The following is a 19,242-nucleotide window of genomic DNA, read 5'->3' on the forward strand; positions in this document are numbered from 1 at the left end:
GACAAAAGGAAAGTCAAATATTGGAAGTAAGTGAATAATCCTAGATCACGTTAGAAGAAACCTCTTAGTGTAGATAATATCGTTTGTTCAAAAAAAAAAAAAACAATCATTTGACAACTAATTTAATCATATTATTATGCATGTGCAAAATACTTTTTTTATAATCGACATTACATGCTTATCAAGATGTTTTGAAGGTGTTTAAAAATAGAGAAAATAATATTTAATGAACAACTAGTAGAATTACATTATTGTTAATTTATTGTGAGGTTCTAATTTAAAAAAAAACTGTACAAAAAAATTATTATTAAAAAACACTGTTAAAATGATAAAAATACCCCTACCATACATTTCATGTATTATTTTGGGTTGTTTTTGAAGTTTTTTGTTTGAGGGGCATTTCTGTCCAATTATTTTTTATGAAGTTTATGACATCAAAAGACACTATTTGTTGGGTTTGTTGGCTTTATATATAAGAAGATTCACCTGCTGGAAGATAAACAAAAGAAACGAACTCATTGAGTCCGCCAACTCTTATGTGGCTCCTATTTATTGGCTTTAATTATCTATTCAAAATTCAAATAAAGCTCCAAAAAATTTAAGCAACAACTGGATCTCCTCCTCTTGTAATGGACCATCATAACGTTCCCTTCACATATTTTCCGTCTTGACCGAAAGCACTAGCAAGCAAGAAAACGGTTGCGCTAACACACAACAATTTGTGTTCACATGCTCTATTTGAAATAGTATTTACACTAAGGAGGTGGATGAATAGGTTAAATCTCATACTGAGCTAGTCATAATAATGTGGTCGCCCATAATAATGTGATTCAAATTTATTTTTGACGAGAATCAAACATAAAACCTTTCACTTACAAGTGAAGAGGAATACCACTAAACTGTAGTACTAAGTGGTAGGTATCATTATTTATGTAGTGGTTACATCCTCCTTCTGGCAATCTTTTGAGCAAGGGTTCGCAGTCGCTTTGGAGTTGGACAATAACTATGTTTCCAGGCCAAAATAGAAAAACAACTGCACAAGCAAAAACTCATGGCCATCCATGAACCAAAGAGCTTTTTAGTTTTACCAATTTGGAAACTTGCAAATATACAAGTTTTTGGGCAATTAGCTAGAATGATCAGTTTTTTACATTTTGTCATAGAAATAAAAAGTTTTTACCATGTTGTTATTATATCATCACCGTGTGGTCGTTATGTTACTTCAGCACTCTTCGATGCATATGTAAGCTTGAGATATCATGGATGATCTATACCTTTATATAAACACACGAGCGCAGCAAACACACCCACAGTGCTGGCCATAAATTTTCTTATCCTAATAAATAAGACTGATGCTGGAGAATGAAACCTCCTTTTTGCAACCTTTGGCCATCACACTGCTGGCCATTTTCCTTATCCTCCTATACAGACGATACTCCTCCGCTATAACCACCAACAAAACCCCAACACCACCTTCTCCACCAAAGCTCCCTATCATTGGAAACCTTCACCAACTAGGCTTGATCCCTCATCGCTCGCTTCAAGCCTTATCTCAATGTCATGGCCCTCTCATGCTCCTCCACTTTGGAAGTGTCCCAGTTCTTGTTGTCTCTTCGGCTGAGGCTGCCCGCGAGATCATGAAAACCCATGACCTCACATTTTCTGACCGACCCAAGTCCACCAACTTTGAGAAACTTCTCTACAACTACAAAGACATTGCATCTGCTCCTTATGGTGAGTATTGGAGGCAGGTTAAAAGTATATGCGTCTTAAATCTTTTGAGCAACAAAAGGGTTCGCTCTTTTCGCTTTGTCAGAGAAGAGGAAACCAAAACCATGATCAGCGACATAATGAAGTCATCACCATCTGTTTTGAATTTAAGCGAAATGTTTGTGAGGCTTACTAATGATGTGGCGTGTAGAGTGGCTCTGGGGAGGAAGTACAGTGGTGAAGGGATGAAGTTTGAGGGACTTTTGAGGGAGTTCACTGAGTTGTTGCGAAATACTAACATTGGGGACTATATCCCATGGCTTTCTTGGATGAGCCGTGTCAATGGTTTGGAGGCCAAGTTAGGCAAGGTGGCTAAGCAGTTTGATAACTTTATAGATAGAGTTATTCAAGAACACATGAACTGTAGTTCAAAGAGTGGAGATGATGACCAAAAGGATTTTGTCGACGTTTTACTTTCAATTCAGAAGGAAAATTTGGCTGGCCGTTTTCCTTTTGATATAGATACTATAAAAGCCCTCATCTTGGTAACTCTCTCTCTCTCTCTCTCTCTCTCTCTCTCTCTCTCTTTATATGTTAGAGGTTAATATCTTAATCAAAACATTTTGTGCTTGTAGGATATGTTTGCTGCTGGCACTGATACAACATCTAGATTACTAGAGTGGGCAATGACTGAGCTTTTGAGGCATCCAAGGGTCATGAAGAAATTGCAGAAAGAAGTAAGGGGAATAGTTGGAAACAAAACAGACGGAGTCACGGAGGATGATTTGATTGAAATGCACTACTTGAAGGCGGTGATGAAGGAGACTCTTCGCTTACACCCAGCAATTCCATTACTATTGCCCAGGATTGCATCCCAAGATGTGGAAATAGGTGGTTACAAAATTAAAGCCAAGACACACGTTATGATCAATGCGTGGCAAATTGGAAGAGATGCCAGACTCTATGAAAAACCAGAAGATTTCGAGCCAGAAAGGTTCTTGAATAGTGAGATAGATTATAAAGGGACTGACTTTAAGTTGATTCCATTTGGTGCTGGTAGGAGGATGTGTCCAGGAATTCAGTTCGCCATGGCTGTCAATGAGATTGCGTTGGCAAATATCGTGCACAAGTTCGACTGGGCGTTGCCTGATGGAGCAAGTGGGGAGGATTTAGACATGACTGAATCTACCGGTTCAACCACACGTAAAAATTATCCTCTCAAAGCTGTTGCTATTCCATTTCCATGGGAAGATTGATGGAGAATAGGAGTGGGAGTTCAATGTCTTGGAATTTCTCTTTAATTGTCTAGGGTTAAAAAATAAAGGATGCTGAATGCCCATTAGTCTTTTAATTTTCTTGTTCTACGATATATAATTAGGTTTAATTTTCTTCTAAACCTAATCATATACTGTAAAAGGTTTAATTTCTATGTAACATAAAAGCCGTTGCAATACCATTTCTATATAATTAGGTTCAATTTTTCTTCACCTGACAAAAAAGGTTTAATTTTCTTCTTTAAAACTATGATGCTGGTGAATGAAACGTCCTCGTTTTCGCAACCCTTCGCCTTCACATTGCTGGCCATTTTCTTGATCCTCCTCCTCCACTACAGCCCCCAACAAAACCCATATTGGAGCATTGGTGTTTGCCGGAACTGTTTTTCTCTTATGTGGAACTGTTTGGACGAAAGAGTCTTTACCCATTTTTTCCCTTTTTCTTTTGGTCCAATACCTGTTTTTTTTTTTTTTTTTTTTTCAACAAAAGTCCAATACCGCAAAAGCCTCGATAAACCATACACTAGCAAAAAAATAAAAAATACATATCAAAAGCGGTTAAATTTAATGATCATTTTATTCAATACAATTTAATCTTCGACACCAAACACGGTCTGATAATGTTTGAGCAAGGAAAGAAAGAGAAAGTCACCTATGCATGCGTTGATTTTGATATGCTGAGGGGACAAATTGCAACTTTATGTATCTCAAAGGATTTTGCTAGGGTAATGTTATTCACACTTATTTTGACTTTTAACATACTTCTCTTAATTTTTGATCATCGAATCGAATGAATTAAAGAAGATTAATAATAAAAAATTAACAAAAATGCGTAAAAAATATAAATAAGTATATAAATTACACTATTATTTTGTTATGGCTTAAAACTTTAACGCATGCAACAGGACCAACCATGAGTATGGCATGTGAAAGCCTTGCGCATGAAACAAAGCCATCCAGGCCCAAGCAAATGGCAATTGCTTGGGTAACAGCATTTCCACCCATGGAATTTGCTATGGCTAAAGTTAAAATCCACTCCAAAATTCCCTTCACCTATCTCCTCCAAGCCATGGCTGGTAGGGCCTTGGCGATTCTAGCCCTTAAGTTCAGATCCATTTTGTTGATGCCAGCCACGATTTTATTTATTTATTTATTTATTTATTTTGTGTTGTGTGCTCTACACACGTCCGAGGAACTGAGAAAGAATGGTGCAACAGAAACGAATGTGTGGGGTCCACCACAACGGTCGGCTGAGCTCCCAACCGCTAGTTCAATGCCTTTATTACACGTGGTGCAATTGTATCATCCAATTTGATTATAATCAAACAGTTTTTATATTTTCAACTGTAATAAATTAAAAAAATGTAATAAATGGAAAGAAAAAAAAAAGGGCAAACGTTTACAAAGGAGAAGGAAAATCAGAAAAACAAAAAATACCAACCCCTCTTTCCAAATATTTTTTATAAATACCAAATCATATTCTTCACTTCCCATACCAAAACTTTATATATAATCCTTCGTATCCTTATTTTCTACGCTCTTATTTTGTTTGTGCTTACAAAAATGGCTTCTCCTGTCGAAACCAAAACAGCATGGTCATGTTTCTTGTGCTAGTGTTTGGTTGTCGTTTCCCATGATCCAATTACAGACAATGAGAATTCATGAAGATCATGCTGGTCTTTTTTATAACAATCATTACGAAGGCACACTTAGCAGTAAGACGAAAATTCTGAATAAAGAGTTAGGCATATGGAGAGACGCCAGAAATTGATAAAATTATCAAAGCGGCGCCTTCTTTTGGACAAGGTAACAATTTACGTGGTTCTATATTGACTGGCGGGGCAGAGTTAATTCATCTTCAAATGAGATGTCAAATTTTGAACATAAAATTTAAATTTTGACAGCTTATGTGACACTTTGACATCTTTTAAAGTTTTGTTCTCCAACCGATATGTCAAATTAAATTATTATTTTATAAAATAAATTATTAAACTAATTAAAATTTAATAAGGGACACACTAATCTGTTCACTTTCCTTGATTGAAAAAAAGGAAAAAGTAGGATAATTGCATCGGTCAACTCAACATTAATTATAATAAATTATTAAACTAATTAAAATTAATAAAATACATTTAATAATTAATAAAAAAAACATTTGAAGCTGTTGTCAAATTTGATAACAACTTTTTTTACTGCTAATCCATGTCATCGCCACATAAGATTTGACACTTCAGTTGGAGAATATTAGTATGGTCTTTTTTTACTGTTATAGCTGATGTGTACATTTTGGCATCTTCTTTGGAGATGCTTTTAAGGACTACAGTAGTCCTTGTGAAATATATTGCAAAAATATACCAACTATATATATGATCAAATATAACAAATCAAATGTATAATCACTATCAGACTTATAATCCAAAGAGATGCGTGATGTTGCTGCCCTAAAGCCGTAGACGCCTCCCTACGTGCAGGTTATGACGGTGCCTACAACTCCAAGATACAACTCAAAGCCTCATAGGATGTCTGATCCGATATACACGCCAACGGCAGACGGGATTGCCAAGTAGTGATCAATTGCCCAAGAATTATAAAGTATGAATGTAAACTGACAGAGATGTGAGAACTAAGGGAGACAGAAAAGTTTTAGCGTATTGTGTTTTATGTCTGATGTTTCTTATTTAAAGAACTTCCCATACCCCTTTAGAAAAGGATTATGACTCTTCAAATAAAACAAAACTCTTAAATATTATAAATAAATAAAATAAAATAATAATAAGTTTTGAATCTTTAAAATAAAATATAATTAAAATAACCAACAATCCCCCACAAGATTCAAAACTCTATGAGGAATAAAATAGACACAATTGAAGAAATGGAAGTTTGGGCAATTTGTATACCATGCAATGGGTGTAGGTGTCTTTTGGACTCGAACCTACACTTAGTGTTCATAGTTTTCATCCGAAGGAATCATAGTGAACTAAGTCTTGAACTAGATTCCTTTAATTCATATTACAACATTTGACACGCATAGTATTGATCAAAGACTTGGCGTGGGTTAGCGCTATTTATGGCCATGCGCTTAGTCTTGATTCTCATGAGTGTTTTTAGAGAACAACCCAATTCTCACAATCGCGGCCTCACGACTACTCTCACTTAGGTGAGTCCTTCAAGAGTACATGTGACCTGTACTTTGAGGGAGATTGCCCACCTTGGAACTCATTCAGGACAATGTCCTTCCTTAACATCACATATCATCAGCACAAATGTCATAGGGATGAGCAGGGGATTTTATTTCAAATCTCCTATTTTAGGGTGCTGGAATATAAGTCACACAATATGGATTGTTTCTACCCATTGTACCTTCTTCATGGGATCTCCAATCACAAAGGTTGGGTTTCTTCCCTAGGTGACTTCCTTATGGGTTTAAGCCCATCCCCTCGACAAATCTAGGACTCCATTATAGACCTTTGGTCAATTGATCAATAATGTTCTTTTCCGACTTCACATAGTCCAAAGAAACAACTTCTTTATTTAACAAGCTTCTCACAGATTTGTATCTAACATTAATATGTCTATTTAATTTCTTATTTGTATGTGTCTGCCTCACTAAATCTATCATAGCCTTATTATCACAATGTATGGAGATGGCAGGTATAAGTTTGCTCACCAATGGGATATCAAGCAAAAAATTATTAATCCATTCAGCCTCTATACATGCAGTATCAAGAGCTATGAGTTCAGATTTCGTTGTACTTCTAGAAATTATTGTTTGTTTCTTAGATCCCCAAGATATAACTGTTCCTCCCAATAAAAATACATAACCTGAAGTAGATTTCACTTCGGAGCTATCAATGATCCAATTTGCATCACTGTACCCTTCTACTACATAAGGAAATCCTTTATAGTGTACAGAATAATCCATAGTTCCTCTTAGATACTTAAACACTCGCCTTAAGGCATTCCAGTGTTCTTTACTTGGATTATGAGTGTATCCACTTAGCCTTCCAACCGCATAAGCTATATCAGGTCTAGTTTTATTTGCTATATACATCAAAGATCCAATCATTTGAGAATACTGGAGTTGACACACAGGTTCACCACTAATTTTTAAGTAAGCACACTTGGTTCATATGGTGTCGAGATAGGATTGCAATTGGAAAAATTGAACTTCTTAAGCATTTTCTCAATTGAACTAGCTTGGTTTATAATAAAACTTGCTTGTGTTCTTTTTACTTTCATTCCCAAAATAATATTGGCTTCTCCTAGATCTTTCATATCAAATCTCTTTGATAGATAAGACTTAACATCTTTCACAATTTCCATACTTGTTCCAAATAATAGTATATCATCAACGTAAAGACATAAAATAACACACTATCCATTGCCTTCCTTGTTGTAGACACACTTTTTATGCTCATTAATTTCAAAATCATATTCTAAAAGGACTTCATCAAACTTCTCATGCCATTGCTTAGGAGCTTGCTTGAGTCCATATAACAATTTAACCAACTTACACACTTCATGTTCTTGGCCTTTCATTATAAATCCTTCGGGCTGCTCCATATAAATTTCTTCATCTAAGTCTCCATTAAAAAATGCTGTTTTAAAATCCATTTGATGAACTACTAAATTGTGTATAGAAGCTAATGCTATGAGGATCCTCATTGTGGTAATCCTAGACACAAGAGAGTAAGTGTCAAAATAATCAATTCCTTTCTTTTGAGTGAATCCCTTGGCTACTAGCCTAACTTTGTACTTGTCTATACTTCCATCAGGCTTCAGTTTCTTCCTAAATACCCACTTACAACCAATTGGTGTAGTACCGGGTGGTAAATCCATTAACTACCAAGTGTCGTTTTATAAAATAGACTCAACTTCACTGTTTATAGCTTCTTTTCAAAATGGAGCATCAACAGAGATCATGGCTTCCTTATATGTTGTTGGATCACCTTCAATTAAAAAAGTATAAAAATCATCACCAAAGTTCTTCTCCACTCCAGGTCTCTTACTCATTCTAAATTCTGCTAGAGGTTCTTCTTCATTTATAACTTGATGGCTAATACTTGTGGAGGCTTTGTTAGTACTAGTGCATGATCTATCTACCACTTGCTTTTGCATTGTAGTCTTGAAAGGAAATATGTCTTCAAAATATGTTGCATCCCTAGACTCCAATGTAGTGTTAGTAGAAATTGCATTTATTTCAGAGTTGACGACTAGAAATCTATTGGCACTACTATTATGAGCATAACCTATGAAAATAGTATCCACAGTTTTAGGTCCTATCTTCGTTCTCTTAGGTTCTGAGATTGCAACTTTAGCCAAACACCCCCACACTTTCAAGACTTGGAGATTTGGTGTTCTCTTTTTTCCAAATTTCATATGGAGTAGTAGTGTTGTCTTTAATGATTACTCCATTTAATATAAAACATGCAGTCAAAATTGCTTCCCCCCACAAATTTTATGGTAATCTAGAACTCAAAAGCATTGCATTCACCATGTCCAATAAGGTTCTATTCTTTCTTTCTACAACTCCATCTGATTGTGGAGAATAGGGTGTTGTTACTTCATGTATAATACCATGTTCTTCACAAAAAACACTAAGATCGGTAATAGTGTACTCACCACCTCTATCAGACCTAAGTCTCTTTATCCTTTTTTTCTAATTGATTTTCCACTTCTATCTTGTAAATCTTAAATTTACCAAATACTTCATCCTTGGTCTTTATCAAATAAATATAACAATACTTCAAACAATCATCTATAAATGTGACAAAATACTTATTACCAGCTCTAGTAGGTTACCTATTTGAGTCACAAACATCACTATGTATAAGCTCTAACATTTGGGTATTCCTTTCCACATACTTAAAAGGTTTCTTGGGTTGTTTTGCTTGTACACAAATTTCATACTTATGCTTAAGATTCATATTTGACTTTGGGACTAGGTCCGAATCCATCATTTTCTTAATTTTGAACAAGTTTACAAGTCCCAAACATCCATGCCAAACATTACTAGATTCAACATTGAGAACTTTTGGAATATTTTGCACTCGGAAGAAACTCTTAACTTAAATAATCCTTCACTGATAAAACCTTTTCCAACGAATACATTATTCTTAGTTATTACAACCCTATTTGATTCCATTACAACTTTATAGCCTTGCTTTACTAAGCATGATCCCCTAATTAAATTTCTTCTAATATCAGGTATATGTCACACGTCCTTCAAAATTAAGACCTTTCTAGATGTCATCTTTAGTTCTATGTCTCCAATTCCAAGCACTTGCGACATTGGGTCATTTCCTAGAGTTACACGTCCTCCACTTGATTTCTGATAGGTTTTAAAAATTTCACAATCAAAGCAGACATGTACGTTAGCTCCAAAATCTACCCACCAATCCTTATTTTCATAAGTAAAATTGACAAAGGAATCATACTTAAAATGTGCTTGAGAAGATTGTTGCTCCATCAGTATATTCACTTGGGCTTTTGGACCATTATGATTTGACTTAGACTTGTTCTCCTCAGTCTTCTTGTAGAAGCAATCCTTAGCCTTATGATTGGTTCTTTCGCAAACGAAGCAAACCTCCTCTCTCCCTTGATCCTTAGTCTTGTGGAAGTTCTTATTTTGGTTGGGTGATTTGAATTAAAAATTTGTTCTTCTAGGTTTGAAATTCTTCTTATTATTTATGGTGAACTTATTGTATTTTTTTTTCCATTTTTGTGGGTGTCATTCTCAACTAAGTTCACAGTTGTTTGCTTTTCGGTTTCCTTCTGTTGGCTTAACCTATGTTTCTCTTCGATCCTAATTGAATTTATGACTTGAACCAAAGTAAGTTCTCCTTGTTTATGCCTTAAGGTTCTAGCAAAGTCATTCCAAGATTGAGGCAGTTTATCAATAAGGCAGGAGATTTTAAAGTCCTCACTAAACTTCGTTCCTTTCTTCTCAACACCTCTTAATAGCTCTTGATACTCATGTATTTGTTCCCCCACAGACTTATTAGTAACCATCTTATAATCATTAAATTTTGAGACCGTGAACCTATCCATCCCAGCATCTACAATTCCATATTCCGCTTCTAAAGTTTCCCAAAGTTCTTTGGCGGTGGATGTAGTAGCATGATACACATCATAGAGATGATCAGAAAGGGCACTTAAGATTTTGTTGTAACAATGGTATTCTATTAGTTCATGCATTAGTTTAGAAGATGACTCTTTAGAAGAGGAATCTTTATTTGATTGAGTTTCTTCAAGTGCGGATACAAGTCCTAAGACAGGTAACCAATATTTCACTTGTTTTTGTCACCTACGAAAATTATGGCCACTAAAATGTTCAGGCCTAACACTATTGGCTTCTTTTAGGCTTGCCATTTGTTATATAATACTGACAAATAACAAGTGAGAGAGATGTAAGATTGCTATAATACTGTAGAAATTAAAACAATTGTATTGTTACTTAAGAGTGATAACAAGTATAGGATTGAGGGAGATAGAAAATTGGGTGTAATCAATTTGGATTTTAGAGGATTTTAATGGATTTTTATAAGTGACAGATTTTAAAGGATTTTATTAGACTCTACAAATCTATATAGATTTTAGTATATTTATATGGATTTTTATTATATATTTCTATGGATTTGTATGAACTTGTTTCATGGATTTCTATGGATTTATAGTTGATTCCTACAACGTAAATGATATAGAAATCTGACACACAAAGGAGAAATTCAGATAAGAAAGAAGTCAGTTTGAAGAAGGAAATCCTAGGGGTGTGGATGAGATTCTTCATAGCCTTTTTTATGCATAAATTGGCTCTCAAATCCTCCAAAATCCATTACTTAATGAAATCCGTTAAAATCCATAACATTTTGAATACCTACAGATTTGTACCAAGAATTTTAAATCTTAATTGACTACACCTGGATTTGGATGTATTCTTTCAAATCCTGTTAAATCTTACTTTGACTATATCATGATTTTAAAGTCCTTTAAAATCCTCTTTAAAATCCTAATTGATTACAAGCTGATTCTAAAGTCTTTTAAAATCCTTTTAGATCTTAATTTGACTACATCCCCTTAGCGTATTGTGTTTTCTGTTTGAGGTTTCTTATTTAAATAACTTCTCATACCCTTTTAGAAATGGATTACGACTCTTCTAATAAAACACAACTCTTAAATATTAAAAATAAATAAAATAAAATAATAATAAGTTTTTAATCTGTAAAATAAAATATAATTAAAATAACCAACGGTCCTAGGCTTACCTGACTTAAAAAGTAAAATTAGTATTACATCTATTTCTATTGCTTTGCAACCCTAAAACAAATTCAACCATTATCTTTTTTTCATCCGACAGATCTCATCCCAAAATTAAGTAAATATTATAAAGGGTCATTTATCACAAAGAGTGGTGTTATCCACATACCATTTTTTACCTTCCACATACCCCTGTTAAGCTTTTGTAGTGCATTATTCTATTTGGCTGCTACAATTCAATCAAAGCTGCAGATTATGTGAATCTTACCAAGTTTTAGCTCATCATACCAAAGCTGCAGATTATGTGAATCTTACCAAGCTTTAGCTCATCATGCCTAGTGGTCAACAACAATTTGAAAGCTTTTGTCTTAAAGATGTCCTATACACCACCTTGTATACTGTTCTTGTTTTTTTTTTTGTTATGGTTATTTCAAAGAAAATATAAGATGACATAGAAACCGATAACTAAGTGAGACAAAGGAAAAGAAGATAGAAAACAAGGTAATGAAAATGAAATTTGCTTTGGAATATACAAATGGAGCAATCTATGGCACATCTGCTAAAAAAAAAAGGCCACCTACCCCACAAAGTAGGATTATATAAACACTCAAGCGCAGAGAATACATACACGAAAACACATTTTCTTTTCCCAGGTAGGACAATGATGCTGGTGAATGAAACCACCTCCTTTTTGCAACCTTTGGCCTTCACACTTCTGGCCATTTTCATCATTCTCATATACAGATGGTACTCCTCCACCACAACCTCCAACAAAACCTCATCACCACCTTCTCCGCCAAAGCTCCCTATCATTGGAAACTTTCACCAAATAGACTTGTACCCTCATCGCTCACTGCAAACATTATCTCAACGCCATGGCCCTCTCATGCTTCTTCACTTCGGACATGTCCCAGTCCTTGTTGTCTCTTCAGCTCAGGAAGCTCGGGAGATCATGAAAACCCATGACCTCACATTTTCTGATCGACCCAAGTCCACCAACTTTGAGAAGCTTCTCTACAACTTCAAAGACGTTGCATCTGCTCCTTATGGTGAGTATTGGAGGCAGGTCAAAAGCATATGTGTCATAAATCTTTTGAGCAACAAAAGGGTTCGCTCTTTTCGCTTTGTTAGAGAAGAGGAAACCAAAACCATGATCAGCAACATAATGAAGTCATCACCATCAGTTTTGAATTTAAGCGAAATGTTTGCGAGGCTTACTAATGATGTTGTATGTAGAGTCGCTCTGGGGAGGAAGTACAGTGGAGAAGGTGGGATGAAGTTTGAGGGACTTCTGGGGGAGTTCACTGAGTTATTGGGAACTACTAACATTGGGGACTATATCCCATGGCTTTCTTGGTTGAGCCGTGTCAACGGTTTGGAAGCCAGGTTCGACAAGGTGGCTAAGAAGTTTGATGACTTTTTAGATAAGGTGGTCCAAGAGCATATGGGTCAGAGTTCAGAGAGTGGAGAGGATGGCCAACAGGATTTTGTCGATGTTTTGCTTGCATTTCAGAAAGAAAACTTGGCAGGTTTTCCTATTGAGACAGTTAGTATTAAGGCTCTCATCTTGGTAATCATCTCTCTCTCTCTCTATGTTTCTGTTATAAAGCTATTAAGTAAACTGATTCGTACATATATTAGATATTAAACAGCTGAAAATCCAAAACTTCAGTGTTAAATCACATACTGTTACAAGTTGAATAGTAAATCAAATCGGATGAGTTGTCATGCTTCCCGCTGCTTATTTTCCTTTAAAACTAACACAATTCTTCCTCTATGTAATTATATGTATTTCAAATACCTTAATCAGTAATATTAACTGTTGCAGGATATGTTTGCTGCTGGCACTGATACCACATATACAGTCCTGGAGTGGGCAATGACTGAGCTTTTAAGGCATCCTAGGGTCATGAAAAAGTTGCAGAATGAGGTACGAGAAATAGTTCGAAAGGGAGAACACATAACAGAAGATGATTTGATTGGAATGCACTACTTGAAGGCGGTGATCAAGGAGACTCTTCGCCTACATCCACCAGTTCCATTACTAATGCCCAGGATTGCGGCCCAGGACGTGGAAATAGGTGGTTACAAAATTAAAGCCAAGACACACGTTATGATCAATGCATGGCAAATTGGAAGAGATCCCAAACTATATGAAAAACCAGATGAGTTTGAGCCAGAAAGGTTCTTGAATAGTGAGATAGATTATAAAGGGAATGACTTTCAGTTAATTCCATTTGGTGCTGGTAGGAGGGTCTGTCCGGGAATTCAGTTTGCCATGGCTGTCAATGAGATTGCGTTGGCAAATATCGTGCACAAGTTCGACTGGACATTGCCTGGTGGAGCAAGTGGGGAGGATTTAGACATGACTGAATCTACTGGTATAACCATACACAGAAAAAATGCTCTCAGAGCTGTTGCTATTCCATTTTCATGTTGAAAGATTGAGGCTATAGCCTATATCCTGTTTTGAAATAATTGATCAAATCATTTGTCTAAGCCTGCAGCTGCCATAGATGTACCATTGGAAAAAGACAGCTGCATTATCAAATGGATCAATTTAAGGAAAATAATTTATACAGTGTTAGGATTTGATTTCATTTACCGCAAAAGTCAAAGAAACATAAGTTAAAAAAAAAAAAAAAAAAGTAAAGAAGAAGAAATCAATGCCATATCTTGTGCTCAATTAACTGTGCGTAAACTTGTAGATTTTGGAAGTGAAGGAAGTTGAGGATTCACCATAAAAGCAATTGGCGATATGTAGAATACGTAGTCCAACTTCTTATAAACATATGCAATATACCATAACATTCCAATGTCGGACAACACCCCACATCGTCATGGGAAGGCAACTCCTCATACGTTTTAGACGCCAACTACCAGAGAGTATCTTGTGTTAAGTGTCGATATAGAACCAATGGTACGTACTACCTGAACTGCTGTGAAAGGTGCTGTTCACATTGGTGTAACCACATACACCTTCTAATAGTTTTTTGTTCTTCAAACTACGTTAATCTTCGAAGAGTAATGCTACACTTACCACATTTTTCAACATTTATACCACTTCTCTAATAGAGACAGGGCTCATCAACACATGCAAGTCTCACCTCTGTTAGAGAGGTACAAACAAGGTTATAAAAGTCGTTAGGTGCTAGTTTGGCGGCGGGCTGGGGCCTAACGCCTAGGCGGACTATGCGGATTTTTAATTTTTCAGCAACGTATAAATATAAACGTCAACTTATACTTAAAAAAAATACATAATTGTATTGGGATACATAATTTGAAAAATAGAATGACATAACTATAAAGTACTAGAACATATGGAAAACATGGGTAACATGCATATAATGAGCATTCATTCAAGTATTTAACAAAGTCTCTTACAATTTCTTGAAAAAATCAAATGCAAAATTAAAGTTATCTATTTTTTGTCTAAGTGAGAGTCGCGACTTAGGCGAGCTAGGCGGGCCCCTAGGTGAGTCTAGGTGCCATTTCTTAATTTTCAAATGTTTAGAGATTAACCGTAGTGGTGGTTAGTTGCCTAGCGTTGTAGCGGTGGCCCCGAATATTAGGCTAGACACGTGTTGGGCGACACCCGTGACAAAGCTATTAAAAACATGCTTACCATTAAGAATACGTAATTAGAACGGATTAAACCAAAGCATAATCGTGTTCAGAGCATACAACTACTCAAGAATAATAGGAAAGAATTATTATGAAAAGGTACGAACAAAGAAATGATACCTATACTGAGAGGACTCGAGATTACTTATGTTGTAGAGTCCTGATGTCGAGATCATGTGTCTCGTTCCTAACTCCTGAAGGGGCGCAAAAACATAAAAGGTGAGTGGACCAAAGTTTATAAAAATAATACTAGTAATAAGAAAACCATTTTCTTTATGAATATACTAACCCCCTGTTTTGAAAACATAAATAATACTACATATAGGTTTTATAAAACCCTAGCATGCCACGCAAAACCTTCGTAAAACATGTATGTGTAAAACCATGCTCAATAATGCTGAAAACATTGCTCGAAGGCAAATCTGTAAATCTCATCAGTGAAGTACTCAACTAGGGGTATCATAGTCGCCTGAAGGTAGTACATGTCCATCACCCAAAGGTGAAGCTGTATAACCTGTCCATCACCCGAAGATGAAGCTGAATAACTTGTCCATCACCCGTAGGTGAAGCTAAATCAAATAGCATAACATCCACACCAGCACTAGTCGTGGCTAGTGAAGTTGTCCGACACTGCTTTTGGCGGTGAAGCTAAGGGTATATAATATATTATATCTCACTCCTCCATCATCTGTGTCCTATGGCCATGGACATCTATACCCGTGGTGTGCGGATGTGCCATATGATAACCCACTAGATAAGTACTAAAAACGTCTCAAAAACTCATATTAAATCTCGAAGTTCAAATGCTCAAAGCATCATCTCATAAAATCATATAACTTTCTAGTTCAAACCATCATCATAACCATAATAAATCCATATCCGTAAATCCACTATATTTCATAAATCATAAAAAGCCATGATTTGTTTCGTAAACTATAGTAATATGTAAATTCGATAAATCAATATATTTCATCAACCGTAAATATATAAATTCGGAAAGCAATATATAAAACATACTTAAATCATGAAATGTGAAATGCATGCTAGGCTAATATTTTATAAAAATGTATAAGCTATGAAGGGGTCCACTCACATATTTTATTGCCCGAGAACCGCTCGAACTAGAGAGGATGACGTCGGTCCTCGCCAACGGGCCTAAACACAATTATGGACCTTTTAGTAAAACTCTTCTAAAACATTAGAATTTGAGAAAACAGATGGCGGATTCGAATTCGGCATGTTGAGGAACCTAAGGAGGAACCTCAGGTTCTTCACTCATACGCCACTGTGTGGCGGCCGGCCGCCCCGACTCTACGAAAAATCAAACAACTCCAAAAATTCCCAAATTTTATAAGAATGAAGATCTCAATGAGAGGAACAACTTTCATACCTGTTACTAAGGCCAATTTAGCTAGGAAAAGCCCCAATTTCACTTAAACCCACCGAAAACCCTAAAAATGGTGGCCTTTGATTCGACTTCTTCGGTGCTCTGCTGCACCAACCAAGGCTTGGGACTTGTTCCTGACATTAGGGGAAGTATATTGGTGGTGGGAATCAAAGAAAATCTTTGCAGGAACGTTAGATTCGCTGCAGTGCACCTATGAACCCGTACGGTGCATTTCTACCCACACCTGAGGCAAATTTCCATCTATTTTTGGGTGTAAATGGAAGAGGGGAGATCGTGAAATGTTTTCTAGGTGGTGGATCAACTTAATTCGTCGGAAAATCGATGAAATTTCGCCGAAATTGTGCATTAGAATTGGGTCAGGTCGCAAGGAGAAGCGAGGTCAAGGGTGATTCAATACTTCTCCTCTCTCTTCCTTCCCTTCTTTCTCTCCCCTCCCATTGGTTCCCTCTTCATCTCCTCCTTTTGATTAGTCCGGTTCCTCATTTTCTCTCATTTCTTTTTCATCTCATCCACACACGTGGCACTTCCTGACTGCTTCAGATTGTGCTGGAGCTGAAGGTTAAATTTACTAAAATACCCCCGACTTTAAACGTTAATAACTCCTTCGTTATAGCTCCAAATTACGTTCCGTTTGTGCCCACACGTTCGTGACGATGAGTACTATGATAATACGCCAAGAAAATGGATCTTACATGACATGGCAAGGTAGTCAACAAAGTCAACGCATTTGCCTCAAAGGGCATTTTCGTAATTTCATATTTTAAAATTATAAAATTGTAATAATTGGGGACGGGTCGTTACACTAGCCATCTAGCCCCATAACGGTGGCCAGCTGCCTAGCACTTAGGCTGTGCTATGTGAATGTAAGAGTAGCATTTTTTTATCTTCTAATAGGTTTCGGTTGGGGGTTTGATGTCAATTTTAACTGTTATGGAGGGCGTCTATGTGCCCTAAAGTTTCATACATAAGCAAAGATAGGGAGAAATGGAGTTTTGCGAACTCTCCCTGGAACTAGAAGACCGGTTCGAGATCTTCGAGTATATTCGACAGTTCAATGTGTCTATTGTCACTTCGCCCAAAGATGATATCATCACGACCTCTCTTTTCGTATTGCTAGGGATGCTTAACGTCACTTTGCCAACTGGCATTACCTGCGCTTTTATATCATGCTAGCGTATTTAATGATTTCTTGTGATGAATATATTCTAGCTACCTTTCTTCGGCTAACGCGTGCTCTAAAGTTTCATAACATAAGCAGAGATAGGGAGACGCGTACGATCATGATTGTTTGCATACATGCTCCAGCACCATATTTTGTTTTGTCTTCTCCCCGAGAAGATTAAACTGGTGGACTAGCTAACTAATCCCTTGAAGAAAACAAAAATAAAAAGTTAAATTAGTGTTTGTTAATTGTTTCTTTAGCTGACAAGAATCGGCAGGCCGGATGTTGACTATGGTGAGCGAGGAGGATTTTGCTGATGTTCCCAAATTTCTTTGAATTGACGTGTTGGAAAAAAGTCTGTAATATTTCGTTTCTTGTGGGTTAAGGTTATGTGTGTGCACATAGATGATAATGTTATCTTTCTGACTTATTCGCCCTAAAGACTAAACAAAAATATTAATAACTATTAGTATCGGGGACACATAAACGGTAGTTCAAAGAGGGGGATGATGACGAAAAGGATTTTGTCGACATTTTGCTTTCAATTCAGAAAGAACACTTGGCTGGCCGTTTTCCTATTGAAATAGTCACCTATAAAAGCTCTCATCTTGGTAAACTCTCTCTCTCTCTCTCTCTCTCTCTCTCTCTCTCTCTCTCTCTCTCTCTCATCTTGTATGTTAGAGGTTAATATCTTAATCAAAACATTTCGTTCTTGTAGGATATGTTTGCTGCTGGCAGTGATACAACATCTACATTCCTAGAGTGGGCAATGACTGACCTTTTGAGGCATCCAAGGGTCATGAAGAAATTGCATAAAGAAGTAAGGGGAATAGTTGGGAACAAAACAGGCGTACTCAAGCACTTTTTGAAGGCGATGATGAAGGAGGCCTTTCGCTTACATCTACCAGTTCCATAACTAGTGCCCAGGGTACGACCCCAGAAGTGGAAATAAGTGGTTATTATAACCAGTATATACAAAAATACTGATTGAAATTGAATCAACTTGGTACTAGGGTTAAAATAAGCTTAAAGATAACACAAGCATGTATGTTATAATTACATGAATTGATACAAGAACTCCTACTTGAATGAGACGCCATTGAAGAAGACATAAGGCAGTCTTCTACTCCCAGTACACGATAGTCCCTTTTCTGTGTGAATAGGTCTCAGTCACTCTTAGGGCTTTTTACGTATGGAAGCAAGGACTATAACATCATATATATATAGTTAGGGCTTTTACTGCCTATTAATAGTTGTGTATCCCCATCATCTTAATTATGATTGAGTCATCATGATTCAATATCTTTGCATTGAATCCCATAAAGGGTTCCTATAATTAATTTAGTTGCATGGAGTTAAGACTCCATAATCCTCACGATATCGAGATTTACTAGATCACTTGTATCACAAACAATCCATAAAACAAGTTAATTGTAATCCAAGTAATCTTTATTATCACTCATCGTCCTTCATTAGAACTTTACCGTTATGACATTACTTTAGTCTAAAAGAAAGGTTTGGAATTGGCACTGTAGAAATGAACAGTGTTTCAACTCGAGTTTCAAATTAATTACAACCATGCAATTGATCTGTTTGTTGGTTTTGGGTCAGCGTCCCGGCCCTCAGCCAGGCCCAAATGTGTTGGTTTTGGCTGGGAAGCCCGGCCTTTAGCGAGGCCCAATTTATTTAATTACATTTTTGTCCATCAAAGATTACGATCCGATGGTGGGGATGGTCTATTTAGAAGGGTAATTTTGTCCTCTCCGTTTTGGGCGAGATAGGGGGTCACCGGGCAGGTATCATTTGTT

General features: G+C 36.4%; 2 protein-coding genes across 2 annotated transcripts; both read left to right on the forward strand.

Annotated features, from left to right (window-relative positions):
* The first annotated feature begins 1,296 nt into the window (after nt 1-1,296).
* LOC137712343 (cytochrome P450 736A117-like) lies at nt 1,297-3,197 on the forward strand. Its single transcript, XM_068451439.2, has 2 exons — nt 1,297-2,255; nt 2,346-3,197. The coding sequence occupies exons 1-2, from the start codon at nt 1,353-1,355 to the stop codon at nt 2,964-2,966; spliced, it is 1,524 nt and encodes a 507-aa protein (XP_068307540.2). The 5' UTR covers nt 1,297-1,352; the 3' UTR covers nt 2,967-3,197.
* An 8,653-nt stretch (nt 3,198-11,850) lies between these two features.
* LOC137712341 (cytochrome P450 736A117-like) lies at nt 11,851-13,840 on the forward strand. The gene is made up of 2 exons (XM_068451437.2): nt 11,851-12,810; nt 13,069-13,840. The coding sequence occupies exons 1-2, from the start codon at nt 11,902-11,904 to the stop codon at nt 13,678-13,680; spliced, it is 1,521 nt and encodes a 506-aa protein (XP_068307538.2). The 5' UTR covers nt 11,851-11,901; the 3' UTR covers nt 13,681-13,840.
* The last annotated feature ends 5,402 nt before the right edge of the window (nt 13,841-19,242 follow it).

Source organism: Pyrus communis, chromosome 14 (assembly GCF_041283825.1).
Source record: "Pyrus communis isolate YQ-2024b chromosome 14, ASM4128382v1, whole genome shotgun sequence".
Taxonomy (NCBI): Eukaryota; Viridiplantae; Streptophyta; class Magnoliopsida; order Rosales; family Rosaceae; genus Pyrus; species Pyrus communis.

Coding starts and splice junctions, on each gene's coding strand:
- LOC137712341 (XM_068451437.2), top strand. CDS start 11,902: ATGATGCTGGTGAATGAAACCACCTCCTTTTTGCAACCTTTGGCCTTC. Junction 12,811..13,068: donor GTATTAAGGCTCTCATCTTG/GTAATCATCTCT, acceptor TAACTGTTGCAG/GATATGTTTGCTGCTGGCAC.
- LOC137712343 (XM_068451439.2), top strand. CDS start 1,353: ATGCTGGAGAATGAAACCTCCTTTTTGCAACCTTTGGCCATCACACTG. Junction 2,256..2,345: donor CTATAAAAGCCCTCATCTTG/GTAACTCTCTCT, acceptor TTGTGCTTGTAG/GATATGTTTGCTGCTGGCAC.